Below are 26,488 nucleotides of genomic sequence, written 5' to 3'. Positions count from 1 at the left end.
AATAAACCTTTTTTCTATGTGTTTTGGCCACTAACGATGTCTCATTTTCAAGTATTGTGCGACCAAGATATGGCAAACACCCAATCAAATAAGCTAACTAACTGGTAAAAACAGGTTGATCATCGGACAATGCAGCTTAAATTGTCAGTGCAATGGATTTTATTGAGCAAAGCAGCTGCTGTGCTACGTTTAGCAGCCTGTCTACTCGGACAAGTAGCTCATTTTCTGTCATTATCAGAAATGTCTTTTATTCAGCTAGCAGCTGGAATCAACATTAAAGCATCTTCCTAGTCATGAAATTTTGATGCATTCACAATTTCACATTCACAAAAATTACTTAGATATAAAGTAAATAAATCCAGTGTGCTGGAAGTTAAAAACAAGAGCTTTTCAACGCCGCGATCAAGCATCGCTGCTCAGTCTTTGTCCTTAGAAGATATCAGTCAGACATCGGTGTCGGGGTCGAGACTCACATGTAGGTTCAAGAGGGAAATAAACTCTTGTTACATGAAGACCGTGGCTGTGCTTCAATGAGAATAGAAGATGAAGATGTCTCATTCAGTATTCGTCCGTGCATGTGTGTGTGTGCATGCACCTGTGGATTGCTAATGAGTGCTTTTTCGTTCGAGGCACTACACAGATCAAAGTCCAGCTGGGCTTCTGAACTGCTCCTGGATGAAACAGACACTCCCTCACACACACACACTCACTCACTCACTCTCACACACACACACAGACACACAGACACACACACACACACACACACACACACACACACACAGAAAATGCCTCCCGCCTGGTAGACTTCCCCTGTGTTGTCTCCGCTGACGGTGCGCAATAGCAGCGGGTGTGAGTGAGGGACAGGAAGTATTCCCGTCCACGTCACCAGAAACTGTCACCAAGGCCAGCACTTCGCCATGACAACGAGGCATCTCATCGCTATGGTTACACATGAAGCAGGCGACTGGCAAATGACACAAAGGGTTAAACCAGGCGCCACCACTGTGTCATGGGGACACCTGAATGGTCTCCTAGTTCAAGGGGCACTAGGAAGTTTTGTATAAGAAATTCAAACTCAGATTTTAATTTTTACAATATTAATGTGGTAATAATACATCCAGAATTTTTTGTTTCCATAACTGAATAAACAAGCTGTTCTCAGAGGAAAATAAGTTCCCCAAAACTGTGTTTGAAGCTAGAAAGGTGGCAGGGTCCGCCAAATATAAACAAAGCAAAACAGTATGAAAATGTGTTGTCCTTTAACTTCAGTTTGTTTTTTCAGTTTATTCAGTCATGAAAACAAAGAGAGTTTGTTTGTTTAGGCATAAAGAAATAATAACAGGTAAATGGGGAACACAGGGACCAAAATGTCCTCAGAGTAGTTGATAAATATACAATGGCATTAAAAAAAAGCATGAATACTAATACTTCGTTTGCATTATTTAGTATTTATGCTCCTTTTTTTATTCTGCGAACATAAATAAAAGTAGTGAAATGTGCGTATGTGCAGATTTAAGACATAACTGCCCTCGTTACGAGATTCTTAAGAGAAAACACCTCTTTCATTACATGGAATATTCCTTTTGGAGGAGAAACTTTTAAACTCAGCAGGGGGATGTCATTAGACGAAACTAACAGCGTTTCATCTGGTCTGACAGTAAAACAGACTCCCCCCTCAGGTCGAAAAGTGAGCATCTTTTTGCCGATGCCTTGGAGCCTAGTTTTTCAGATATCCGCATGAGTTTTCCCCTGAAAGTGCTTGTTGGAATCCTAAATTCCAGTCAAACAGACTTGAGACTAAAATACGGGACAAGAATAGTTTTCACCTCGAATAACCTTTGAAATGATAAACAAAAACACGAAAAACGCTATATTTAACCACCGTACTTGAATATATACGTACATGTGAAGGCCATGTCAACGTTACCTTTACTTTTGCAGGAAATTGTGCAAAACAAGTTTCTCCCCCGACACTATTTTGGCAGGGGCCCCGTTGCTGCTTCCTTGGTTTTAGCGCTGCCCAAGATGATTATAATTGGTTTAAAAATATTTTAAAAAGCCAGAGTGTTTTTTCCCCCTATAAAAACACTGGCTATATATGTATATACCAGAATGAGACAGCCATGTGGAGGTCTGGTTCTGCAAAACTACTTCTCGCACAACCTATTTATAGGAGCAATTTTCTGGTGCTACAAGGCCTCTGCTCAACAATGAAATTCTCTGAATTGTCTAATGCTCCGAGCAAACACACCCAGAGGTCTGTCATTAATAAATTACTTTGTGCAGCCATACATTTGTCAAACCCGCATGGCTCTGTTAAAGGTCAAAACCCTGAAGAATAATTCTTAGGGCTCGTTTCAACCGCCTTGAATTGGAAGACGTTGGGCAAACAGCACTGTAAGATGAAAAACTTCCACATTATTCCTAAAACTAACACCGTATTGTATATTTTTTGGCAAATTCCAGCACATTTGGGATCAAATCTCAAATTCCCTTTTCAACAGAAACGCTGCAGCTGTCATGGTGTGCTCTCCACTCCCTCCACAGTCCGAGTGAGTCCAGCACTTCTTTCTAAGATCTGTCATTAGCCTCTGAGGTGTTTGCCCGTTGGCTCTGGTGTCAAGTGTGACAGGAGCTGAAATATGATTTCGATTTTTACTGGGACACAGGGCAAGAGGATTAAAGGTTGATGTGGTTTCCAGGAAGAAAGAGTTTAAACAACGCCTCGAAACAAAGAAAAATGAGAAGCTTCAACACAAGGGATACAAACAGTAGATGGTCTGAGCAGAGTTATAGTAGTCAGCTGATAGTCAAGAAATCACTGCACCACGATTCAATATATTGACTTTCAGAGTAAATGTGTGCTTTATGCATTATTGATGCCAAACTCAACACAACCACTCACAAGTCGCCACCTGGCTAACATACATGATGGATGATAGATTTTCTGTGTTAAATTAATCCACTTCACTCAACAGACGAGATCTGAAATTATGAGTCTACTAATGGATTTGTTGATCACAAGAGAAATAAACTATTCTGATGACTGACCAAATCAAATCCAGTCTTTTTTTTTTTAAAGCCCAAAATAATAAAACTGTAAATCTTTGCTGCTTTTCTTAGTCTTCCATGATATTAAACAAAATTATTGTGAGTTTTGTCACACAAAACAAGAAATTTGAGCTTTTTGAAACTTGAAACAAGAAGTATCTGCTGCCGTACCACCAGACTACGAAGCAACTTTCTTCTTCTGGCTGTGTAGACTCCTGAACTCCTCTGCACTCCACCATGAAAATGAATTTCCTTGCACAACCCTGTGTTGTAAACTGACGAATAAATGAACCTTGAACCTCGCTTTAATTACTTTGCTTTGTGTTGGTTCAGCAGACAAAGTCAAGAGACCTGATAGCGAGAGCTTTCAGATTGTGATATTTCCCTTGAGGAGGTATTTGTGTTTCTGCTGATCCTCCTCCACGGGGACGTCAGAGGTCAGGGTAGAGTGTATTTCAGCAGTCTGACGCTCGCTCTCACTTCAACACTTTAACACTAATTGCTCTTCCACCTTCATGTCTGTTTTATGAGTTACCTGTGAGCTGACAGTCGTCGTTGGAGCCTGCAGAGTCCTCCTGGTTGGGGCTGAGCGGAGGGCTGGCAGGGGGGCTGGTGCTGAAGCTGGCGTAGCCCAGGGACGAGCTCACCTCGCTGGGCTCACAGCTGTGGTTGACCGGCCTCTGGACGTCCAGGGACGAAGACAGAGAAGTGCGTTGCTTGGGCTGGATACAAGACGGGAAGAAGGGAAGGACTACAGTTAGAAGGATGACAAAGTTTATACTGTTTTCTGAGGCTTATATGGAAACTAAACTACACTATTCTACCTTATGTAACTGACCTGCAGGTTCATCAGTTTCTTTTCCTTTAATGACTTTAATTGTATTTAAATTCAACACATTAAAAGTTAGTGATTTCTTTGAAAGTGGCTCACAGGCACTGGATTTTGGCTTCCAATCTGAAATATACCAAACAAACAGCAACACTGCCAGCCAATTATACACTTCCTGTGAGACATTATCGTGTTCAACTATGATAAATTATACTTATTTAATTCTCTCATGTCAATTTGGTTTATAATGAACACTTTCCTTTGTTTTAGTTACTTTGTTGTTTCCCCTCTATGTCATGCGGCAATATTTAGGTTTGTCCAGGAATTCATGTTGTTGTTTGCAGCTGTTTGTCACGATCAGGCATGGGACGATATGAAAATGTCCTGCCTCCAGTTCATCACATCCAGATCTTCAGCCATTCTCTCCATCCCACCACCACCACCAGCATCTAGGCTCCACCTGCGGGTCTCCTATACCGCTCACGGCTTCACCCTCCCATTTAAAATATAATGATGGGGCCTCATCGCCAAAGACTCGTATTTCTCATCTGATGTGAGCGCTGCGATAAATATTTATTAATTCATAAAATGAAGTCTCTCCTGATTGAACTTTTACGACATCTTGGATGACCACGCAGTATACGCTGGCATGTTAATGATCATCTACAGTATGTATGTCACGCAAGTTGTGTAACACAGCAACCTATGACTGGTCCAATATGTAGTTTACCATTTTATCTGCCAAGTCATGCCAAGAATGTGTGACTTGTAAATTCAGTATGATCCCTGTTTAAGTCTGCAGGGGATGGTTGTAAGTTCGCCTCCTAAATGTTGAAAACCCTGCACACATATTCATTTTTTTGTGACTCTTGAACATTTGTGTGACGTAATTAGATTTATAGATGCCAGCATGGATTAGGTAACGTAAAATTTGAACACGAACAAGAAAAAGAGAGAGAGGGACAGAGGTAAATAGAGAGAGAGATAATGATTTGCATACAGAGAGTGAGACAGAGTGAGAGAGAAAAAACTGTAGACTGGCATCTGGTAAACACATCTTACATAATGAGGCATTTGCAGTTCTCAACAACCTGCTGCTTTGCTTCACAAACAGCTCAGGCAGTCAAAACCCTGCTGGTGTGTGTGTCTAAGTGTGTGCGTCAGTGTACAAGTTAGAGGATGTCGGCAAAGTGAAATCGTAAAGGCAAAACAACATCCCCGAAATGTTGCGACACATGACAGGCGACCTTCGCAAGACCTTCGGTGTCTTGCGTGTGACTCGAGGCACGAAAACTGAACTCTGAGAGCGCGAGAGAGAGGGGGCAGAGGATATGAAAGGAAATGAAAAGCAGAGGAGGAGAGGAGGCTCTTATCCATGCATGGTGCACTCAAATCGGGCTTTGAAGAGTCCTCAGATCAGCTGAACTGAAGTGGAAGAAAAACAAAAGCAAAACAAGAGCGGGGAAATATTTTTTAGCAAAAAAAAAAAAGATATGAAAAATAAAAAAGAATTGACAGGGAGGGATATTTTCATTTTTTCTCTGTCGGTGAGTGAAAATGAAAGCACTGAAGGAATAAAGGAGAAGGAAAGACGAGCAGGAGAAAGCAATCAAGGTAGGGGGAAGTGATGCACTGCATGTATCGGGCCCGTCATTTTTATTTCCGGCTATTGGCCAGTAATTAAATTGTAGCTGATTAATGGAGCAGAGAATACAAAAGTAAAAATCTTTCATTGACTAAACAAGAGCAACATCTACACACTTTGACAGAGTAGGTGGCACTATGCAACATTAAAGATCGTTTGCTTCCAGCCGGCAGGCACAGAAGTGTCGTTTTTACACTTCAGTTGTAGTATTAGTTTAAACAAATGAGATATAACGTGATGATTAGTGATTCACTTTTAAAAACTTTTACAGGTGCTGGTCCAGTTTCCGAGCTAAGCTAAGCTAACCTTGGCTGCTGGCTGGCAGACATGAGTGGAATCAATGTTCATCTATATCTTTACTTTGAAGGTCGCTTCGTTCTGCCGTGTGTTTTTTCCTTGAATGTGCGGCTGAACAAACATCGCATCAGGACATTTTCATGCACACAGTTTGGCATCAGTCGATCAAAGAGGGCCTCCGTGGAATAACTGGAGAAATCCAGTATATAAGAGGCACGGAGACTAAAAGTCCCAACCACAACAGCTGCGACAGAAACGAATGCGGCACACATGACATAAAGATTGACTTCAGTGGGGCTGCAGTCAGTGGGGAATAACACATAGCGGCAGCGTCCTGCAGAGACCAGGGATGTTTAAAGGACCAATGCATCAACCAAACAAGATCACAACGGCTCAGAGAGGCAACGGGGAATAGGGCTGTGATGCATGAGCCCGACGGGGAATCAGCCAGACTGGGCAAGAGGCGAGCTTGCTGTCAAAAAACACGCATTTACATATTTTTTATGACTTAAATCTGACAAACACACTTATATTAAACAACATGTCGCAATGTACCGCATGAATACAGAACCTGTAGTGTTTTTCTTTGCCCCGGGCTTAACAACTAACAGAAAAGGACCCAAAATAAATTAGATGAAACAGCAATGAGCCCAGGATGATGAAGTGCCCTAATGTGACTGTGTGTTTCATAGTGGGAGGTTGAGGCTGTGCTCGTGTGTGTCTTGTTTTGCGAGCCACCAATGTTTAATGAGTTTAATAACATCTTCGTCTCCTCTTATTCATCCTTTAAGCGTCTCTTTATTCCTGCACTTATCTATGTATGTATCTGGCTTCTTCTCCTTTCTGACAACGAAAAGGCAGTTTTCTCTCTGGACCTTTGAAGAGCTCGCACATGCACATAAACACACAACAAAACATGCTCACACACACACACACACACACACACTGTAGTGCCGGCTGAGGCTTAGCGTTAACAATGCAAACGGGCAGCAGGCTAATGAACATGTCATGGCCGATTGGAAGGGGATTAATGAGCGCCAGACACACGATTGCACACACGCACACACACGAGCAGGTTTTCAATGCGTCGCTAAACTACGGCAAAAGACATTTTCCCCGCCTCGAACAGCATCCCTGGGGGAAAACACGCCATTTAACACTCTGCTAGTGTGTGTGTGTGTGTGTGCGCCGGGGCGCTAATAAATGGCACACCCATTAGCTAAAAAATGTCATTTCCCCAGGTGAGATGTGCTCTGCAGTTTAAGGTTTTGCTTGCTTGCATTGAAAAGTGCTAATTTCTGTGCGAGAATAATCAATTATCATAAATTTATCATGATGAAGAGATCAGATGGTGTAGATTGTAGACCGCAGACTGTAGGAGTAACGCTAAAGGAAACATAATGTATGTTAATTTTACCAAAGAGTGCAGAGTTATTAATTCCTAAATGTTGCATTTCCCATTAAATCTCCTTACTGGCTGAATAATTTAGCAATTCAACATGAGCAGGGGACTGAAATGTAATTATCATAATGGGTTAATTTGATATTTTGAGTTGTCGGAGCAACTTCTCTTTTGTTAACAGTAGCCCTGAGTTAATGACGCGGCTGGGTGTGGAGCAGAGCCTTCTGTAGCCAGTGTTTTTTGACTTATTTTCTGTTCTCCCTTCTCCCCGTTTATTCATTGGCCTCACACAATAACGGAAAGATGTAAACACACAAACTCAGAAGCCAAAAAGCTCAGAGGAGAGGAGCAGGCGACAAGAGAATAGAAAATAAAAGAAGTAAACATCCAAACCCCCCGTTTCCCCCTCACATCCAAAACAAACTTTCAACCGCAACTCTTGAAACTATTACTTTACTATTCAGCGCTTGATTCTGCGTCCCCACTTTTCCTCTGATACAGATTTCTTCCATCTTTTTCATCTGATGATCAAGCCTCGTTTTTTTTAGTATTCTCCTCCCCAAAAAAATGTTTTTTAGAAAGTTTCACCCAGGTGAGCCTCTCAGGTACTGGCACACTTTGAGACAATTTCAGCGACATTAACATTTATAGTGCCCCCTCTAAAGGCTCCAACATGATTCATGCAGCCGTTTCGTGTACGCGTGCCTTTCCAGACACACATGCCTCGTCCCTGAAGCACTGTGTTCTCTCTCATCCCTCCGCTTTCATCACGAGAGCTGTTGTCGACTGAAAGGAACGCTGACACGCTGGTTTAAAGAGTCTCTTTTCGCCTTTTTGTTAACTGTTGGAAAAACAAATAAGTTATCTAATATTCTTCCTATCGCAACAGTCTCTCAGCTGGACGCGGTAAACGTGATAGTGGGAGCTGTCATGGGTAATATATCAAGCCAGTTGTTGCCTCAACAAAGTCTGATTTCCTCTAAAACATGGTTAAGGAGTTTTGTCTCTGTCAGTACAATTATTTAAAGGTACATTCATTCCTAAAATGGACCCCGGTGAGTTTTCCGGTGTGAAAGCTGTCAGACAAACCCTGATGCACACCAAACAACCACACTGAGGCTGCTTAAACGCCCGGTCTAGGTCCGTTTCCAAGCGGACTCTGGTGCGGTTCATTTGTGGTGTGAACGCAAGCAGACTAAACACTGAATTTAAGATATCAGATATGTGATTTTAGCGCTTCATTACCAATTCAATTGTCTGCTGATTGGGAACTGTACAGGAAGCGATCTTATAATTGATCTGCTGCCAAACTGTGTATTCATGTCATTTCAGCCTATGCATGTTGTTAACACTGCCGTGCTTGTATCCTTCTCCGTGTACTGTGACTGTTTATTAAAGTCCATTTAAGTGTGTGACAGTGATCCCGCAGTAATGAGCCCTGAATCATTACTGTACAGGACACATCCCTTTCATCCTGTCTCATCCAGTTAGTCATTATTCAACATGTGGTCGATTTGCAGTCCAAAAATATGAATAATGCTCATAATTAGGTATTTCTAAAGAACATACATACATATCAGAAGTATTAAAGGGCTGCATAAACTGCTCTGGCGATTGATTTCCCCACTTGAGTCAAGGTGGTGCGCTAATGATGTTTATAAATTAAATACATCCAATGAATATTTGAGTTTGTATTATTATCTTATTGATAGTGTAAATATAAACTTGCAGAGTTCAAATTTCTTTTCCAAAACTACATAGTGCACCTTTAAATTCACGCTTAGTAAAGTAGTTTTACATAAACAATAAGCCAGTTATTGATTAGAGTTGGGAAATAGCCTGTGAAGTTGGAGAAATTAAGCATTGTTCAGAATATAAAACATGTGACTCAAAGCTGAGAAGTACGGACAATGTTGAACTCAATAAAAATGTCACTGGAGATTTTCTAGATTGAGTCCTCAAAGCAAACAGCTTGAGTTTGGCTTTTGTTTCCATCCACAAAGGAACCATTCTACTACTGAAACTGTCTTTTCATTCTCCCATCATCGCTATGACTCCACTTGGGTATATTCACTCTAATCATTAGTATAATGAAACGGTCTCTCCCTTTGTACATCATCTAAAAATTGGGAGAAACTCAGTAAGCTTTTCTGTAGCTCGAAGTAGTTCACCTTCTGTCCGTTAGAAAGTATTAAAGCAGCTTTCCTGCTAAATCTATCATGGCACACAATTTAAAATGCAGTGCAGAGGCCAGTGAAGGCTAGAAGTCCTCTTGGCTCATAACTAATGAGGTGCATGAACTGTATGATTTATTGAAATCGAAATGTTACGTATAAATCCCTTTTATAGAGGTGGGAAAGACCGGGAAATAGCTCAGATGTGTAACTCCCACTGGAGAGCTTTCGGTGTTAGCTTCAGTCAGTTCAATTAGCAGTGTATGAGCCACGCCTCCCCTCCTGGGCTATGGGCATTCTGCTGGCTGGGAAAGCAAACCTCTTTAACCACCAAACACTCTTACACACACACTCACGAGGGTCTCCTAGCTGTCCCAGCAACTTCAAAACGTTCAGATAGAGTGCAGGAAGCCACCAGCTGCGAGGAGAGGAACCACCCGACCGAGGTATCTGAACGTAAATTGATTTTTGCTTCCCACAACTCTTTCTTGTCACCCTTCTCTGATGCCAACAGCTGCCATGATTGTCATTGTTTATTGATTGTAAGTGCAAGTGTGTGTTTGTACGAATGTGTGGTCTTTGCACAGCCTAAAATGTTGGCTCGATAAAGAGATGGCACAAACGCAGACTCCTATTCATAGGATTGTACAGTGCACACATGTACTGCGATCAGAAACGGATCCGGGCAAATTTGCTGGAAGATTAACTTACTGGAGCAACACTGTCAGTGGAGGTTCATCAAGTGACTGTGTGTATATTCAGCACAAATATAGCCTCGGCGGCTAACTGATTGATGAGTGTGAACAGATTGATGAGCTCTAAATGTCAAAGTGATTAGTGATCTGTCTATGTATGTGTCGTATTGAAAAGGGAGATGGTGTTTGGTCCACCAACACCTGAGAAAAATAGAGAAAAGGAGGGTAGTATTTGGTTTGTAGATCTTTAACTTTCTAAAACATGAAGTGTTGATTCACGGTGGGATTGGTGGCATCAATTATATTACATAAGTCGTAAATAAGTCGTTTGATTGATTTCATGGAACGACAACAATCATTTCTAATGGAGCTTTAAAAGTAAGAGCAAATTTTCCATAATCTCATGTGTTTCCTGTAAAGCGGTGGATGCTGGTTTTAATGAAGTTGATTAAATCGTTGGGAGGGATTTTTTGTTGGGTTTACACTCGCGCCACCAACTCCAGTCACAAGAACCTCTGAGAACTTTTGCTCCATGCGAACTCAGAACAGCACCCCTTCACCGTTTCGACCCTTCAACAGATTTCCGATGAGATCTGGCCTGGCAGCGTATTTTAAAAGAACATCTTCAGGCTGCCAGAGCCCGGGAGTGATTTCTGTTATTGTCTTGTTCGTGTCCTATAATTACGCTGTCATCTCTAAATTACTCTAAACTGATGTTAAAATTACACATATCACCTTTAAGTTCACTAGATCTGTGTTGGTCAAAACAAACAATCTTGACTCCGAGAATAGCAGGAAAATCGATATCCTGTTATTCATTCAGGCGATACTCCTCCAGTAGATCCTCTAGAGAGACTTTCAACTACATTATGTTGCTAGCCTGCTTCTTAAAGCTCTTATATTCATCTGTGTGACAACTGTGTCATAGTCTGTGCATTTACCACTGAGTGCTTTGAGTGTGTCTCTACATCCTCTCAACCTCTGCATGGGAAAACTATCTTCAACCTCTGAAAAGCATCACAAACGCTGCGTTATCTGCACTCAGCTCTAAATGTGTGACTGTGTGTGTGTGTGTGGTCAGGAAAGCTATCTACTCGATCACGCTGTCATTGTGTACGTTCTTGGATGTATTCATACATATGCAACGCAATGTGTTCATGTGTGACAGTCGATCTGAATGGGTGCAATGCACACTGTACTGTACATTTACATTCATGTCTGCGTCTGTGAGGCCCTGCCGTCACGCTTGGAAAGCAACGACAAAACGAGAAGCTGTTCTCTATTACTGGGCCAGACACATTCCTTTTCTCGTGATCTTAAAGGATATACCCTACATGTTTCTTATAGTCGCAACAAGCACACAAACAACTCCTGTTTGAGATAGGTTTGCATACTAGAGTGCAGAGCTCTGCAGTAAATCCAACCTTCAGGGAGGAAAGGTTTATTTTTGTTGAATTTGTTTTAGGGAGGTGATGATTCAACTTTATGGTCATTTTGGAGGCTGTAATATGAGCTGCTGTTGGACTGTATTGTGTTATACTGAGGGGAGTTTCTAATATTTTCTCCATCACATTAACACACTAAATCACTTCTGAATTAGAAACACCGCTCCGTAAAACACACCGTAAACTACCTCCGCCAAATGACCACAATGTTGAATCAACATCTCTATAAAACACTTTGAAGGAGCATTGAACACTGTGCTGTTGACTGCATTAGTTTTAGCTAGGTGAACCTAATAAACTGACAACTGATTTTCATTGTGACCTGTTTTTAAAGATGAACATACAGTCGGAACAAATGGGGCTGAGCAGCACAGACAGGGGGAGGAATATGGAAGTTATGAGGCGGACAGACGCATTATTGATTTTGTTTTTTCATGGAATTGGTTGACAACGGCTAAAATGTAGAATACCTCCAGCCTTATTCTTTAGTCATCACAGGTTTTGTAGTTTTACAAAGGCTGTGCTCCGCTCTGCATGACTTATTTGAGGAGATTCTGAAGGAAAACGGACCAGAAAGTCCATTTCATTGCTTTTCTAATCGCTTTTATGTTTACATTTTATTACATGAATTTATGTTCCACAAAAAGATTGTTCTTGTTGGGTTAAGTACCAAAAGAAACTCTCCTCATTAAGTAGGTAGTTACATAGCAGAATAAAAGAGCTTTTGAAGCAGTGATCTTTCAAAGAAGAGGAAGAATCTTTTTCATGGAAAAGAAGGTTACATCAAAACGCCTGATTTGTTTCATCAAGATCAACGCATTATTCCCTGAGAAATTAACGAAGAAAGTTAAAAAAAACGCCCTCTCTCTCAAAGTTAACGAAAGTCGGAAAAAAACTCCTGGATCCGTCCGGATCTGCACAAAAAGATAATGGGGTCTATTCTGGGTCGAGACACACCCTCCATCCAAGTTTCATTGAAATACGTTCAGTATGTTTTGTTTAACCAACAAATGGACAATGGACAATGAAAACATGACCTCGTTGGCCGAGGTAGTGAAGAGCTACATAAATATATAAAATGGTTGAGTTTTGGTTTGCGTCGCACAGCTACAGCTTGTGTCAGAATACAGATAACGTGTGGGTTGAATAACTTCTTTATCCGAATGGGTTCAAGAGTCATGGGAGCTTGGAAACAAGTTTTGGAAACAAGTTTCGATATAAGGTCACAGATCTTTCAAATAATAAGGATTTCTCTTTCAGGAAAAAACAGTTTGCGCAGCTCTGTGACGCAAATGTAATGTTAATACATGAAAGGCACAAAATGGGGTTATGCAAATGCATTGGCCTTATTGAAACGAATGAAGAGTCAGCTTTTCTGACACAATGGTAATGCTGATCTGAATGCAGCTTTAATCCTCGTGCAGCTTTCATGAGTAGAGTCGGCTGAGGGGACAATGTCTAGACTTTAAGGTCTAAAATGCAAATTGCTCCTCACAAAAATAAGTATAAGAAAGGCTATGCATAGATGTGTGTGTGTGTGTGTGTGTGTGTGTGTGTGTGTGTGTGTGTGTGTGTGTGTGTGTGTGTGTGTGTGTGTGTGTGTGTGTGTGTACGTGTGTGAGACCATGTGATCGTCTGAGATATCACCTTAAGCCTCTGTGGGTGCAAACACGAGATATATCATGTGTTGACTCTCACCAGGAATCTCTCCTGGGCAAGTAATGGTTATTAAGATTTGTTGTCATACACACACACACACAAACACACACACACAAGTATGACACCGAGCCAGTGGTTATAAAACTGATAACCCCAAGATGCTGCCTCTGTCCCTCTTGCTTTCCCTCTTTCTTCTTCGTCTTCTTCTCATCATCCATTCGAGTACTCCCTGATTCTTTCTGTTCACATCCCATCTGCTCACTAGTGTGATCAAGAGCTTTCGGAGATCTAACATGTCCAGCTGACATTTTGGACAAGGAAGCAAGGCATTAAAAAAAATAAAAGGAGACCCAAATACTGAGCCCATGGATTTCAGTGATCACATGCGCGTTTTATCAGCACGGCTGGCTTGTGGTCAATGCAGCGGCAGCATTAGCGGCACACAAGCTGAATAATTTCTTTTAAACCCGGATTTAGAAAGATAAATTACACTGAACACATTTTCTATTTGCAGCAACAAGCCCTGGGGAGCCTTGTCGCAGGGGGAGGGAGGTTTACACACTGTAAAAAATGTGCAAAGAGGAAAGTCTCACACTAGTCTCCAAATGTTATTTTGCTTACATTCAAAGAGAATGCCAACATTTGTAGCCAACATGAGATCTGGAAAGGGGCTAGTTTAGTTGGGTAATAACTTCAAGAAAAAATAACATACTGACTTGCAAAAGATTAAAGAGTACTGTACTGTAAATATGACGCTGCAGTCAGCAGCTGGTTAGCTTAGCTTAGCATAAGGACTGGGAAGCACCAACTTTCCTGGATCTTTCAAAGGCAATAAAATTAAACTACCGGCACCTCAAAAGCTCACAAATAAAAGTGTCTTTTTTGTTCATTATGTAAACATCAAGGTGTTTAACTGTGTTACCGTGTCTATGTGACAGACTATTCCTGGGCCTGCAGTCGCCACTTGCTCCCCTGCCACCTTCATAAGACTCTTAGAAAGCTGCAAGTCTTTATCCGCCTGCTTCTGGCCTTTAAGCTAGAGTAAGCTGCCCAGCTGCTGGTTGTAGCTTCGTATTAAGTGGCATCAACCTTCTCATATAACTCTCAGCAAGAAAGCAATCACACATGATTCCCCAAAATCTCTAACTTCTCCTCTAATAAAGATACTCCATATTAAAATAAAGGAGAACACACACATGCACAGTCAGTGTCGTAAAATGTGCTGTAGAGCACAAAAAGCAAAAACTACAGGTACAGAGAGCTACATTAAGTTACATCACTCAGTTATTTCGCTATTCACCTCTATTCTCTGCAGTGGAAGATAAGGCAATAACACTGAAAGGAAATAATATAAATGATGAAATAAAGCGTAGTGATTACATCAACATTTGTCAATATATACATAATGCAGTAGCTCTTGGAATTTTTAATATCAAGGTCCCTGAAGAGACTCACAAGCAATTATTATAACATTTTCTCCAAAGCAACCTGTACAGAAAGAAAATATTACAGCTAGAAATTATTTAAAATAGAATCTCATTACTGTTTGCAAAAGAGCAGTAACCCATCAGATCAAATCACCCTAACACTACATCACTGCTTATAAACTCCACATGAATATTCTAACGCTCAAAACAAAAAGGGACTATCATGGCGCGATACCAGCTTCTTCTATACATGCCGCAACAGTCATGTGTGTGTCTGTGTGTGTGTGTGTGTGTAATCCCGAGCTGCTGGGCATACACTGCGCACTGATGAAATCGCCAGCGGAAGGACTGATATGAGCTAAAATGAATTCTAGGGAATTAATTAGGCGTTATAAAATTGATCTCTGGTGCTCCTTGATTACATGCGGAGGCCCGCTGGGCACCGCGTGTGCTCCCTCTACTCACATTAGTTAATGTGCCAAAGATAGGACTGTGATGATGGGGAAGATGAGAGTGGAGGTGATGTAAGCAAACAAGGGAGGAAGAGGACATGTTGATGCAGGTAAAGGACTTTTAGAGTGTGGGAGGCAGGTGAAGATGTGGGGATCCATTTATTATTTTCTTAAAGGAGACATTATGATTACTTTCAGGTTCATATTTTTATTTTAGGTTACTACTAGAATAGGTTTACATTCTTTAATTCTCAAAAAGCACATCAGTTTTCTCATACTGTCTAGTGCTGCAGCACTACAGTATATTCCCCCTCCATCTGAAACGCTGTTTTAGCTCCTGTCTCTTTAAGGGCCCCCCACATGAACAATTAGTCTGCTCTGATTGGTCAGCTCACACATGCCTGACCACGCACTGCTAACAACAACAGAGCAGCTGTGCTAAATTAATTCTTACGGGCCAAACTAGCTGCAAGGCATAAATTATGTAGTGTGACGTCACAAAGTCACAAAATTAAAGACGGGACTACTGACGAGGCGTTTCAGGAGCAGTGTTTTCTGTGGGAGAGAAGAGCTACACTTGGTTTGGAATATGACCAGTTTAACTTTGAAGAAAAACAGGACCGGAGAACAGAGAAGGTGGAAGAAAGGGGCAATCAAAAAATGCTGGAAGAGGACAAGGACAGGAAATGGAAAGTCACAAGACACAAAATGATAAATCTACCAAAATAAAAGAGGAAACAACAAAACCAAAACCCCAAACATTGACAAAACCTGGTTAAAGGGTAAAAGATAAAGACTGTATCAAGTGCCTTTTTCATGAATAGCTCTTTTAAAAAAAGCTGATTCACAAGATAATTATCTCACCCCAGTCAGACTTTTGGTCACACTTCAGTAAACTAATATTATGTTTTATCGAGCTCCACAGCAGGATTGTTTGTAAGGTGATGTGTCACATCATCCTCAGACTGAGAAAACAACTGCCTTTAATTATCAAGGTGCATAACGCTCACACTGAGCGTGTGTGTCTGATACCATCCTCCCAGTGACAGAAGTGAGAGGACTAAATTACACTACTCATGTCACTAATGAGTATGATTTGTTGTTGCATTTGAATTGCTGAATGTTGAAGTTATTCATGATCAGTGGGAAATTATTCATCTATTCTGTTTCTGTTATACAAGTCTGTTACAGAAGAAACAGACAGCAATGTTTTCCTGAGCGCATGGGTAACGTGGCCCACTTCTGATTTGATGATACCGATATGCATTATTGGATATTTCTTTAACGCTACACTGGTTTCCCAGGAGCACTCTTCCCAGAAATAATGCTATTGCAGTATTTTTATTAGATTCTGAACAAGTATGCATGAGTCATTTCTGTATCATCACTTCAGCAGTGGATGATGAACCCAGTTTAGCTTCAGGCTGCCTGGGTGCTGGATTTTGACAGTCGGCTGGATTTGAAGTCTCACTCTGGATCATATTCTTTAGGTTATCAATATCAGACCTGCCCTTTAATGATTAATCGATGGAACTGACAGTCTAAAGGATATAATATATACAGTTCGTCTTCATTAAATATGTTTTTTCAGGCTCTGGTGCAGGCTTACTCATGTGTTTGTCCAACACAAGCCACAACACAACTAGTAGCTAAAGGTTAAGTTGAACAGTCTTTATAAAAGAAGAAGTTTGAATAGAAAAATGTTTATATTTGAAAAAAAGTGAAGGTAACTGCAATAATTTGTCAAGACTAAGCTCCCACTCACTGCAATGATTCATCACATCAGGGCTCAGCAGGGTCCCTGCACCAAAACACACACAGCATTTCATCTGCTGTCGTATGCCGACTGTCTGCAGCAATTGATTTGAACATACTGGGAGCTGTAGTTGCTCTAAAACAGTGGGCGTTGGGAAGCGAAATGGGGAAAAGCTGCATGTAAAATGTATGCCTTAAAACTTTCACAATGGCTGCGTGTCACCCTGGTACAGCACATGTGTTGTTTTTGATTTGCTTACCCCTTCCTCTTGATAATACATTCGGTATTTAGTTGTTTATTTTGAATGAGGTGGAGGAGAAAGTGATGGACTCGGAGGCAGCAACCCAGTTCGAGCAACTGCAAACCAAAACTGTTTTTTTCCCGTAGGGAATAGGGTACAAATGCAGCAATAAGATTCAAATCTTTACATTTGATTATACAAAAAGTTTGAATTGAGAACACATTTTGATTTAAATTATGACCAGTATTGGGTCGATTACTGCCAGTAAAAAGTAATCTGTTACCTACTGAGAAAAGTAACTTTTGCATTACCAAAAAGGAAAACCCCTCTGCGACACCTTGTGCATGTTGCTGCTTATATTGTCCAGAGGACGCACGTGTACCTTTAAATGGACCGACTCTAACGCGATACGTTACTCATTACAACAAAAAAGTAATCAGAGTACTCTAACCCATACTGGTTACGACCCAGGGAATGCAATCAAACCAAACTGATTTCCATTCCTAATAACAGACATTTTCTTAGTCCTGATAGACGACATGACAGCTCCCCTAAAAGTGAAGCCGAAATATCTCAATCGCCCCCTGGTGGCTGGCTGCGGAATAGCTCTTAAATCCCAACCCCTCCATGTTAGTAGATGCAAGATGCATTCACAAAAAAAAAGTCAAGGTAAATGTCAAATAATTTTACCCAAAGATGGTTTCTGTCATTTAAGAAGTGTTCGAGTGTTCATTTTTCTGATGTTATTGGCTTTAATTAGTTATTTGTAGTTTTTGTACAGTGGGGGGGGACATGGAGAGCATCTTTATATATGTCAATAAACCCAACGGTAACGGTCGAGCTTTCAAACCAGGATATTGGTTCATCCGAGCTTCTGTAACCAGAATATGACTCTAATATAAAGTATTACGAGAGTGACTGACAGACAGAGAGAGGAGATTTAATGAAACAATCAGAGGAGAAAGAAACAGACGGAGATGTTTACCATTGTGTGTGTGTGCGTGTGTGTGTGTGGGTGCAGGTGTTTAAGCTCCTTGTGGGTGGATACTGTGATGTTCAATAATGCATCAGGTGCCACTGCAACACATTCATTAGTGTGTGTGTGTGTGTGTGCATTCACCTGTGGGCGGATGACTCTCTCGATGTTCTTCAGGGCCGTGTCGGGGGAGGGGGGGGAGCAGTCTGGAGTTGGGCCCGTTGTGCAGTTGCCATGGTTACTGTGCTCCCCCTCACTCACCGTTACATGGGACAGGTGACCTTGGAGAGAGAGAGAGAGGGAGAGAGTGAGAGACAGGTAGAGAGAGCACAGTTTTGCGTTTTATGGTGAAATCACCGTCCTTTCAAGTCGACTCAGAGCCGTCAGGGATTCCTGCAAACGTCGGGGTCAGACTGCAACACAGATATTTCTTTCGAGATGGTCTGATTTGGTGATCGTAGTCCTGCCCCGACTTGGCCCAGAGACATGTCAGAATGTGTGGGATCATGGCCAGTTGTGAGGGGTTTTCATGACCTGCACCCATCTTATTTATATATGTGTCATTTCAAACTGAATTCTGGAAATTATTGAGATTATTAAGATTAGCTTTAAGTTTACTAAGTTCTTCAAATCACCACTGCTAAAGAGGGCATAATGGAAATGTCCAGTCGCCCCGGCTTACGTATGATGACGTTTGAGGGTCTTGAGGCGTTGTCGCATTTCAAAGTGGCAGATTTCAACAACTACTCCTTGTAAATCTGTTCTGAAGGGCAGGGAGGACTTGAAAATAACGGCTAGGGGCAAAAACGTAATATTAAATAAGTAAAATTATTAAATTGCCATGATCTACTCAAGCTTATACATTCAAAACGCCACCAATTGTAGAGTGCGTTTTGTTTATCAGCAGCAACTACACAGATTAACCATTAATGGACGATACCTTTAAAGAGCGTGTGCAGCAAAATCTCAGTTCTCGAGCTACTGTAATGTGTTTTGTACTCCACACTAATTATTTCTTGAAACTCTTCCCGGTTACTTGAGTTATGACGAGAGAAGCTTGGGGGTAAATATAGGTCTGCACCAGCCAACTAACTTTTATGTCATATTGGCATAGAAATGACTCCTTATTGCAATTATGGTAAAGTGAGAAATGGAAGTGTTGCAGAGAGTATTTCCTCCTCATAGTGGACAGACACTTACAGAGACGTGTTAGCATAAGAGAGACGGGAGGAGAGTGTGTTTTGTAAATTAATGAGCCTCGGCAACAACCACAGCAGGAAAATATGACGGCTGCCCACTGCAGTTTGATGTCTATCTCAGCACACACCGAGTGCAGAACCGAGCGTCAGAGCTAATTTCCCCAGCGTATGATCATTTAACAGCAGAGAGGATGGAAAAAAAACACATGAAGAAGAAAAGAGGAAGGGAAGAAAGGAGAAGGAAGTGCTGAAGTAGCAGGAATTAAATTTCAGAGGGGGAAAGCATCTGTCTTAATCAAGTGGAGGAGACACAAAACACGGAGCAACACACCTTTTCTAAAATACTGCTGTCTGAGCGCGCACACACACACGGCTTGGCTTTCTGTCAGCTGCCACCTGCCTACATGGATCCTATCAGACAGCAGAATATCATCCAATTATGGTGTGAGAAGCAGCCGAGGCTTTTTACACACACACACACACACACACACACACACACACACACACACACACACACACACACACACACACACACACACACACACACACACACACACACACACACACACACACACACACACACACACACACACACACACACACACACACACACACACACACACACACACACACACACACACACACACACACACACACACACACACACACACACACACACACACACACACACACACACACACACACACACACACACACACCACTATCAGTAACAGCAGATTTATATATTTGCTGAGGAGGGAGTGTGGCTTAAAGCTGCAGTAGATGAATGATCACGTTTCCGATCAGAAACTAGGATTTAAAGCAGTGAGTGTGTCTCGTTGTTTCAACTTTGGTTGTCGACGAAGGTGTGATTTTTCACAACTCCCACAATTCTTCCTCGCGTATCCCGAAAGAACAAAGACACACTTGGATGATTATGCTTTGGATAATGATATCAATAATGATACAGTTTCCTTGTATTCATTTAGATGTGAGCACCTCTACATTTAATTTGACATGTTGTAAGGACGCTTTAAAAAACATGAGTTCTCTCTTATTGATCTCAGACAACATAAAACAACAAAATAAGTGACAAAAATTGTATCGAAAGGCCTTCCTGTAATGGTGGTTACATTTTTTTTCCCCTTTTGATTACACTGTACTTTATTCTTGGCATTGCCCTTAAGTCTTGCATGGCTCTAATTGAATGTACCCATTGTTTTTTTGAAGTTTTTAATCTTGAGGTTTGGTTTTTGTGGTTTTAATCGTCCATTGTTATTGGTTTTATTTCTCTTGTATCACTCTTTATTTGACTGTTTATTGTGAAGCACTTTGATAAGTGCTATCCAACTTTTTATTATTCATAGTTCATAGTAGTAGTAGTAGTAGTAGTAGTAGTAGTAGTAGTAGTAGTAGGAGGAGGAGCAATGGCAATAGTAGTAGAAGTGATAGTAGTAGTGGTAGTAGTAGGAGTAATAGTAGTAGTAGTAGCAGCAGTAGAAGCAGTAGCAGTAGATTGTTTTAAGTAATCTACTTGAGATAATCTACTGCTTGTCTTAAGTTTCCACCCGTGTTTGTGGCGACAAAAACAGGTATTTTAAGCCCAAACATGATCTCCTCCTCACCCTAACCACGTGGTTTCTGTGCCTAAACCTAACCAAAGTAAAAGCAAAGCGTGGTCACAACATGACATGGAAAACTGAAGCTAAAGAAACATGAAGTTGCGAACGAAATGATGAATTGTAAAGTTTTAATACATCCGTGGTTTGAAAAATGTGCTGTTCATTGCCAACAATGTTTATTCTGGGGGCTGGGTTAGTTTTTAGTGGCAGGAACACAGCCAGCATGATACAAATAGAAACACTTAGAACCAGTCATGAGTCAAAAATACTGAGAAAGTCTGCAAGCTTCTGAAATAATACTGGGTCTAAAAATACTGGAATAAGCCAAGAAAAAAAAAACTGTAGGTTTTCAAACTGTAAGATGTAAACTCACACAAGTTCAATAAAACCTCTAAACTCCTAGAAAACATGTCGAGGATGTTGCTGACTTTGATTCGCGGGTTCAACAGGGTTTAACAGTCCCCCTCAAGTTGTGCTTTGCTGACAGAGTCTTAATGACTTTTTTGATCATCTACTTCTCTTGCTGCTGGTGGATCATTACATCTGAGCCACTAAAGAGATGACTGGAAAATGAAAGAACTTCCCCTTCCTCGTTTCAGTGACTTCACAGTCTCATCTCTTTCCAAGAAAACCGAGATTCAAATTGCCTCGCTCTCTGGTCTGCAGCATGTGGACGACTGGCTTTGAAGTATTTGTATTAAGTCAATGTTACGTTTGATCTGAGCTGTTATTTCATTGCATTTTCGCTGCTGTTTGTTTGCCTGCAGCTTGGACACCTGCCTTTGATTAGCTCTTTCCAAGCGCACTAACATATCTTAAAAAGGGCCGTTCAGTAGCATTTTAACTACAGTTCATTTACAGACATTTTCTGGGAAATGTGTGCAAGGACACTGTGAGGGTTCGTTCTGACTCATTTCTTCAGTGAAGTGAATGAAATAAAAGGCTCATTCATGCAGAAGAACAGCAGCAACAAGGACCATTCCTTGGTTTATTGTCGCTGTACCCATGACCTTGAGAAAACAAGGTGACGAAAGCATGAGGGAGGAAAGTCCAAGGTTTGCTAAGACAGCAGACAAAACATCTACACAACATCATTTAATCACTAAAACTGAGCCCCACAATTCTTTATTGAAAATTCAATCTTCATATTTCTTTTAGCAGAAGATTGTTTTTTTCTGAAACCATCCCTTAAAGGACAAGTTCACCCAAAAATGATCTGAGCTCGTGCACCCCCTTCAGACGGGGTTTTATTCTTAATAAATCTTTAAAAAATTAGCTTGGATTGTGCCAGATGAGCTGTACAGAGCCATTTTATGTATTTTTCTGGTTGCTTAGGACGCTTTAAAACAAGTCCCCATCGACTTCATTTGTTTAGGAGAATGATGCAACAGCATTTTAAAAGGGGCGCTATGTTGTTTTGGAAAAGAGTTCAAACTCATAATTTTAATATTCACAACATAAAAGAGGTAATAATACTAACTCAGAAATATCATTTTTTTCCATAACTGAATAAAAAAGCAGTTCGATTAAAATAAGGTCCCCAGAACATTGTTTGAAGCTAGAAAGGTGGCAGGGTCCCAAAAACTACATAGTGCACCTTTAATGTGAAGCTCCAGAAACAATTTGTTGCCTTTGAAAACACAAACTTTCCATCGGCATGGGGGTGACTGAATTTTCACTTTTGGGTGAACTCGTCCTTTCATTTCTTTATATCCTCACAGCTCAGTCATGTCAGAGTAACTGCTCCTGCTTCCGAATTTGCCACCAGCTTCCATCACATATTTACTTTTGAAATTTGAACAGTCTGGATGCAGACGCAGACACGAGCACTTCATTCCTTCAGGGAACGTGACACAGCCTCACAGCGTGCGCTCACATCTATCAACACGTGTGTGTGCATACATACGTACACAGACGACGGTACTCTCTAGATTTTACATGGGGGTTGTGTAAGAACGCGTCGCTGCAGACACATACATACATACACACACACAAATAGACACACATCATAAGGAGCTGCTTGGAGCTGAATCAATGATTAAATGTGGGCGTAAATAGATAAAATATAAACTGGAAAAATGAAAGAAAGGGAGAGGAAAGGAAGGATGCAACAGGGATATATATAGATGGAGACTGAGGTTTTGTCCTATTGAGTAAATAAGCCTGTCAACACTGAGGCTTTGATGATGGATGAGAGATGTATGTGTGTGTGTTGGTGTGTGTGCGTTTGTGACTGTGCTGCCTTCAGATCTGCCTTGAGCTCACTCCTGGGAAACACTGAGTCCTGCTTGCCAAAGGTGCCAAAGGGAATATGTGATGTGTGTGTGTGTGTGTGTTCATATACAGAACACATGCATGGGAGTATAATAACTGCAGGGTATTACCTAACTATTTACATCCATGTGTGTGTATGCGTGTTAGTGTGTGGGAAATAACATCTGGTAAAATGGTTTCACACGATTCAGATATTCTTTGCATGCCAAGCATACTGTTCATAGTGTGTGGTACAACATATGACGGCGCCTGGATCTACACAAGCGTGTCCTTGTGTACGTCGAGAGCCGGCCGCACAGCTTGTTAATGCAGACATGCAGCAGAGTGCAGAGGAGGAGTGGGTCTAAACGAACGCTTGGTGTGAGCGAGCGCTTAAATCAGCTGTCCTCTTCCTGCCCGCCTAACAAGACGAAAAACTGTCAATTTCAGAAGTGTTCTTGAGGCTGTCAGTTCTGCCTCTATGCAACTCTGACAAGTGGCATTTTATATGTAGAGTATGCTGTGGCTGTGTGAGTGTGGGTGTGTTCAACTGCCCTCACATGTTTCCTCTTAGCTCCGAAATTTCATCAAACACTGAGCAACTGGAGCAGAAAGGTAAGTTGCCAGTTTTTACTATCATTTCAGGTACCTGTTGGAGTCAGAAGAGAAGATGAGCAGTACTGATGCCATGCAGGGAATTTGAGTCTAAATAAATAATTGCAACAAGAACTAAACAATGTGTACCAAGGCTGCCCGTAGTGGGGTCATAAACATTTGATACAAATTGATGTTTATGCCGTTTTATTTTTTTGTGAAGTCAAAATGGTCTTTAAATATGTAGGATCCCTGATTATTGATTATTTTCAGGTAGAGTGGTAGGAAGTCAGTCACACAAGAGAACATGGCACTCCAGTAATACAGACGCACTGAGAGGTAAGATAAAATGAAACATTTAAGGAACTAAGAAAAGCTTTCATTTGTTTTTTTTGTACCCGTTCTTAAGTCTCAACACAAGAGAGAAAACAATTAAGATCGGACTCAGAAAATGGATCGCCGGACCTGTTTGTTTTTGTCCTTTTTGTCTTGTAAAAGGACAAGTTGGAGGAAAACAACTTAACAACACAATAGGTGCTTGCTTTTGGTGGTACGCCGTCGAGTTTAGTTTTGGTCCTCTAATGGGAAACATTTGGGCACTCCTGTTAGTGTTTTTTAGACAAAAATAGTCAAATCAATGAGGAGACAAGGAAATTGTTATGTGATGTAAAATCATTTCTGGTAATTCACCGTTTCACACTTTCCACTTTTTTTGTCAACTTGATGTCAAGGTTGGAAGCAACAGGCAATCCTAGAAAATGAATTTGACTGTTCATGTATTAAATTAGACATCCGACACTCAGACTTTACATGTCTCGTTCTTTTTAGGTCACAGTCATGAATGATGGGTGCAGGTAACAAAGTAAGAACAAATTAACCAAAAGCACCCAAAAGCCTGATATATCTTATTCATCTGGGTAGTAAAGTTGTCCAAAAACTACTAAAAACCGCTTTGGACGTTGGGTTTGTCACAGCTGAAAATAATCCCCAATAACTACACTGGTTACTCCCATTTCCTTTAATGGTGGCTAAAAACTACAGTTCCAGGCGGCTTTAGGAAACAACTGACTCTTAAAAATGAATGGGTGTATTATTAAAAGTACATAGAAATTAATGGTTTGGGGCCGAGAGCCACAGGCAGGGTAGGGAAGTCAGAAAGTATGAGGAGACAGACTCATATTCTTTGTTTTGGTGACAATGAGAAAAATATAAAATAACAGCATTCTTATATTTGAAGAAAACATCTTTTAAATTTATCTTCAATCCGACGTCAGAAAGGATCAAATAAAACTATACAACTGAAACAAACTAAAACAAAAAGTGTTCTGAACTTGGAAACCAACAAACCAAACTTGAAAATCTAAAACCCAAATCTGAAGTTCCAGACATTGGTTTCTCCTGGCTGTCAAAGGGGAAGACACCCTATTGCCTCGGTTTCAACAAGTCAATGGGCCTCGACCTTTTTAATGGCAAAGCCCTGGAGTCGCTACTTGCTGCCATTAGCCACTCTGAGCTTAAGTGGGATAAATGGGCTGAAACGCAGCAGCATCACAGCTTTATCCCCCGGAGAGAACTGAGGAGGGAAGCTAACATGAGAGGCAGAAGACGGAGTCCTTCATTCATGGAGCCTACACATAGCAGCACTGCAGTGTGACACCTGTGACTTAATCCAGGTGGCAGCTAATGAAATTACAGTGATTAGGTGTTAAGCATTTTATATTAACCATCCTGATTAGATTCAGTGGAAGTCTTGAAGTCGGAAGACCGAATATGGAAGACGAAATAGTCACCGACAGAGTTTTGGACGAGAAAAATGTTCAATAAATGTATATGAATTTGGTTAATTAGGCAGCAGCATTATAAACTGAGACTAGGACGTTATTGTTAAATCTTTAATCGATTTATAAGGCTTAAACAGTTTTTTAAAAATGTCTTTAAAAAAAAGGTGCAATATGTAAGAATTGGCCACGTATTTCGTCTTTACATCCGTGGCTGTAGCTACTGTAAGCTTGTTAGCTCAGTTAGCCCTGCAGCTAGCTGTACTACCAGGTCAGTGTTGGTGTTTACACCGCTAGCACAGGAGCTTTGGACCACTGGGAGAAAGAAGTTTTCAGACCCAGGATAGCATCCAAACTTCAGTAGACAGTACATAGACGTCTTTGACATGAAGCAAAAACTCTTATTTCTTCACATTCTGTTGATAATTTTATTTAATTGTATAGTTATCTATTGGTGAAAAGTCAGACATGTTTAATATATTATCAATGACTAACCTATAATCGACTCTTAAGGCAGCCGACTATCAGTTAAAGAAGATGCAAGAAATTCCTAGCTGAGACTCGGAGGTATCGACACAAAGTGCTACACATTCCTTCACACAGCCAACATGCTATCAGCCCAAAAGTAATATCCAGTGAATAACTGATAAGAAGAAGAAAGACCAGTGAAGGTTGCCACACTGCTGCAATAAATTAGAAATTCAAGATCTCCGTCTGTGCGTTGACCTATTTTGTCATAAAAAGTTCACAGAGGTATGCGGCACTATATGGGACCTTTGAAGTATTGTTGAGGACACACACACACAGACACACACATGGGTTCCTAGCTCCGTGTTGTACACGTCAGCAGCAGCTTGTTTACCAGTTGAAGACAAGTGTGTGTTTATCTCGGGAGGAGTCGGTCGATAGCAGAAAAGAAACACTTCTGTTCTAACCGCTTGGCAACGCTCTGCGCTCTGTCTGCTCTATACGTGACTGGAGGCAGCGAGGCTT

The 26,488-nt window shown here is 41.1% G+C and overlaps 1 protein-coding gene across 8 annotated transcripts in view; it reads right to left on the bottom strand.

Moving 5' to 3' along the window:
• anks1b (ankyrin repeat and sterile alpha motif domain containing 1B) overlaps positions 1 to 26,488 on the bottom strand; it is a 231,211-nt gene that overhangs the window by 81,653 nt on the left and 123,070 nt on the right. For all 8 annotated transcript variants that reach the window (XM_084345741.1, XM_084345742.1, XM_084345743.1 and 5 more), the window contains 2 exons: positions 18,194 to 18,330; positions 3,587 to 3,773 (listed from right to left, as the gene is read on the bottom strand). In XM_084345741.1, the coding sequence (XP_084201867.1) occupies positions 3,587 to 3,773; positions 18,194 to 18,330 (324 nt within the window). The remainder of the gene's footprint in view (positions 1 to 3,586; positions 3,774 to 18,193; positions 18,331 to 26,488) is intronic.

Source organism: Pagrus pagrus (genome assembly GCF_965226575.1).
Source record: "Pagrus pagrus genome assembly, chromosome: 23".
Lineage (NCBI taxonomy): Eukaryota > Metazoa > Chordata > Actinopteri > Spariformes > Sparidae > Pagrus > Pagrus pagrus.
Note: the sequence above shows the minus strand (reverse complement) of the source record. Positions and strands in the feature narration are given on the sequence as shown.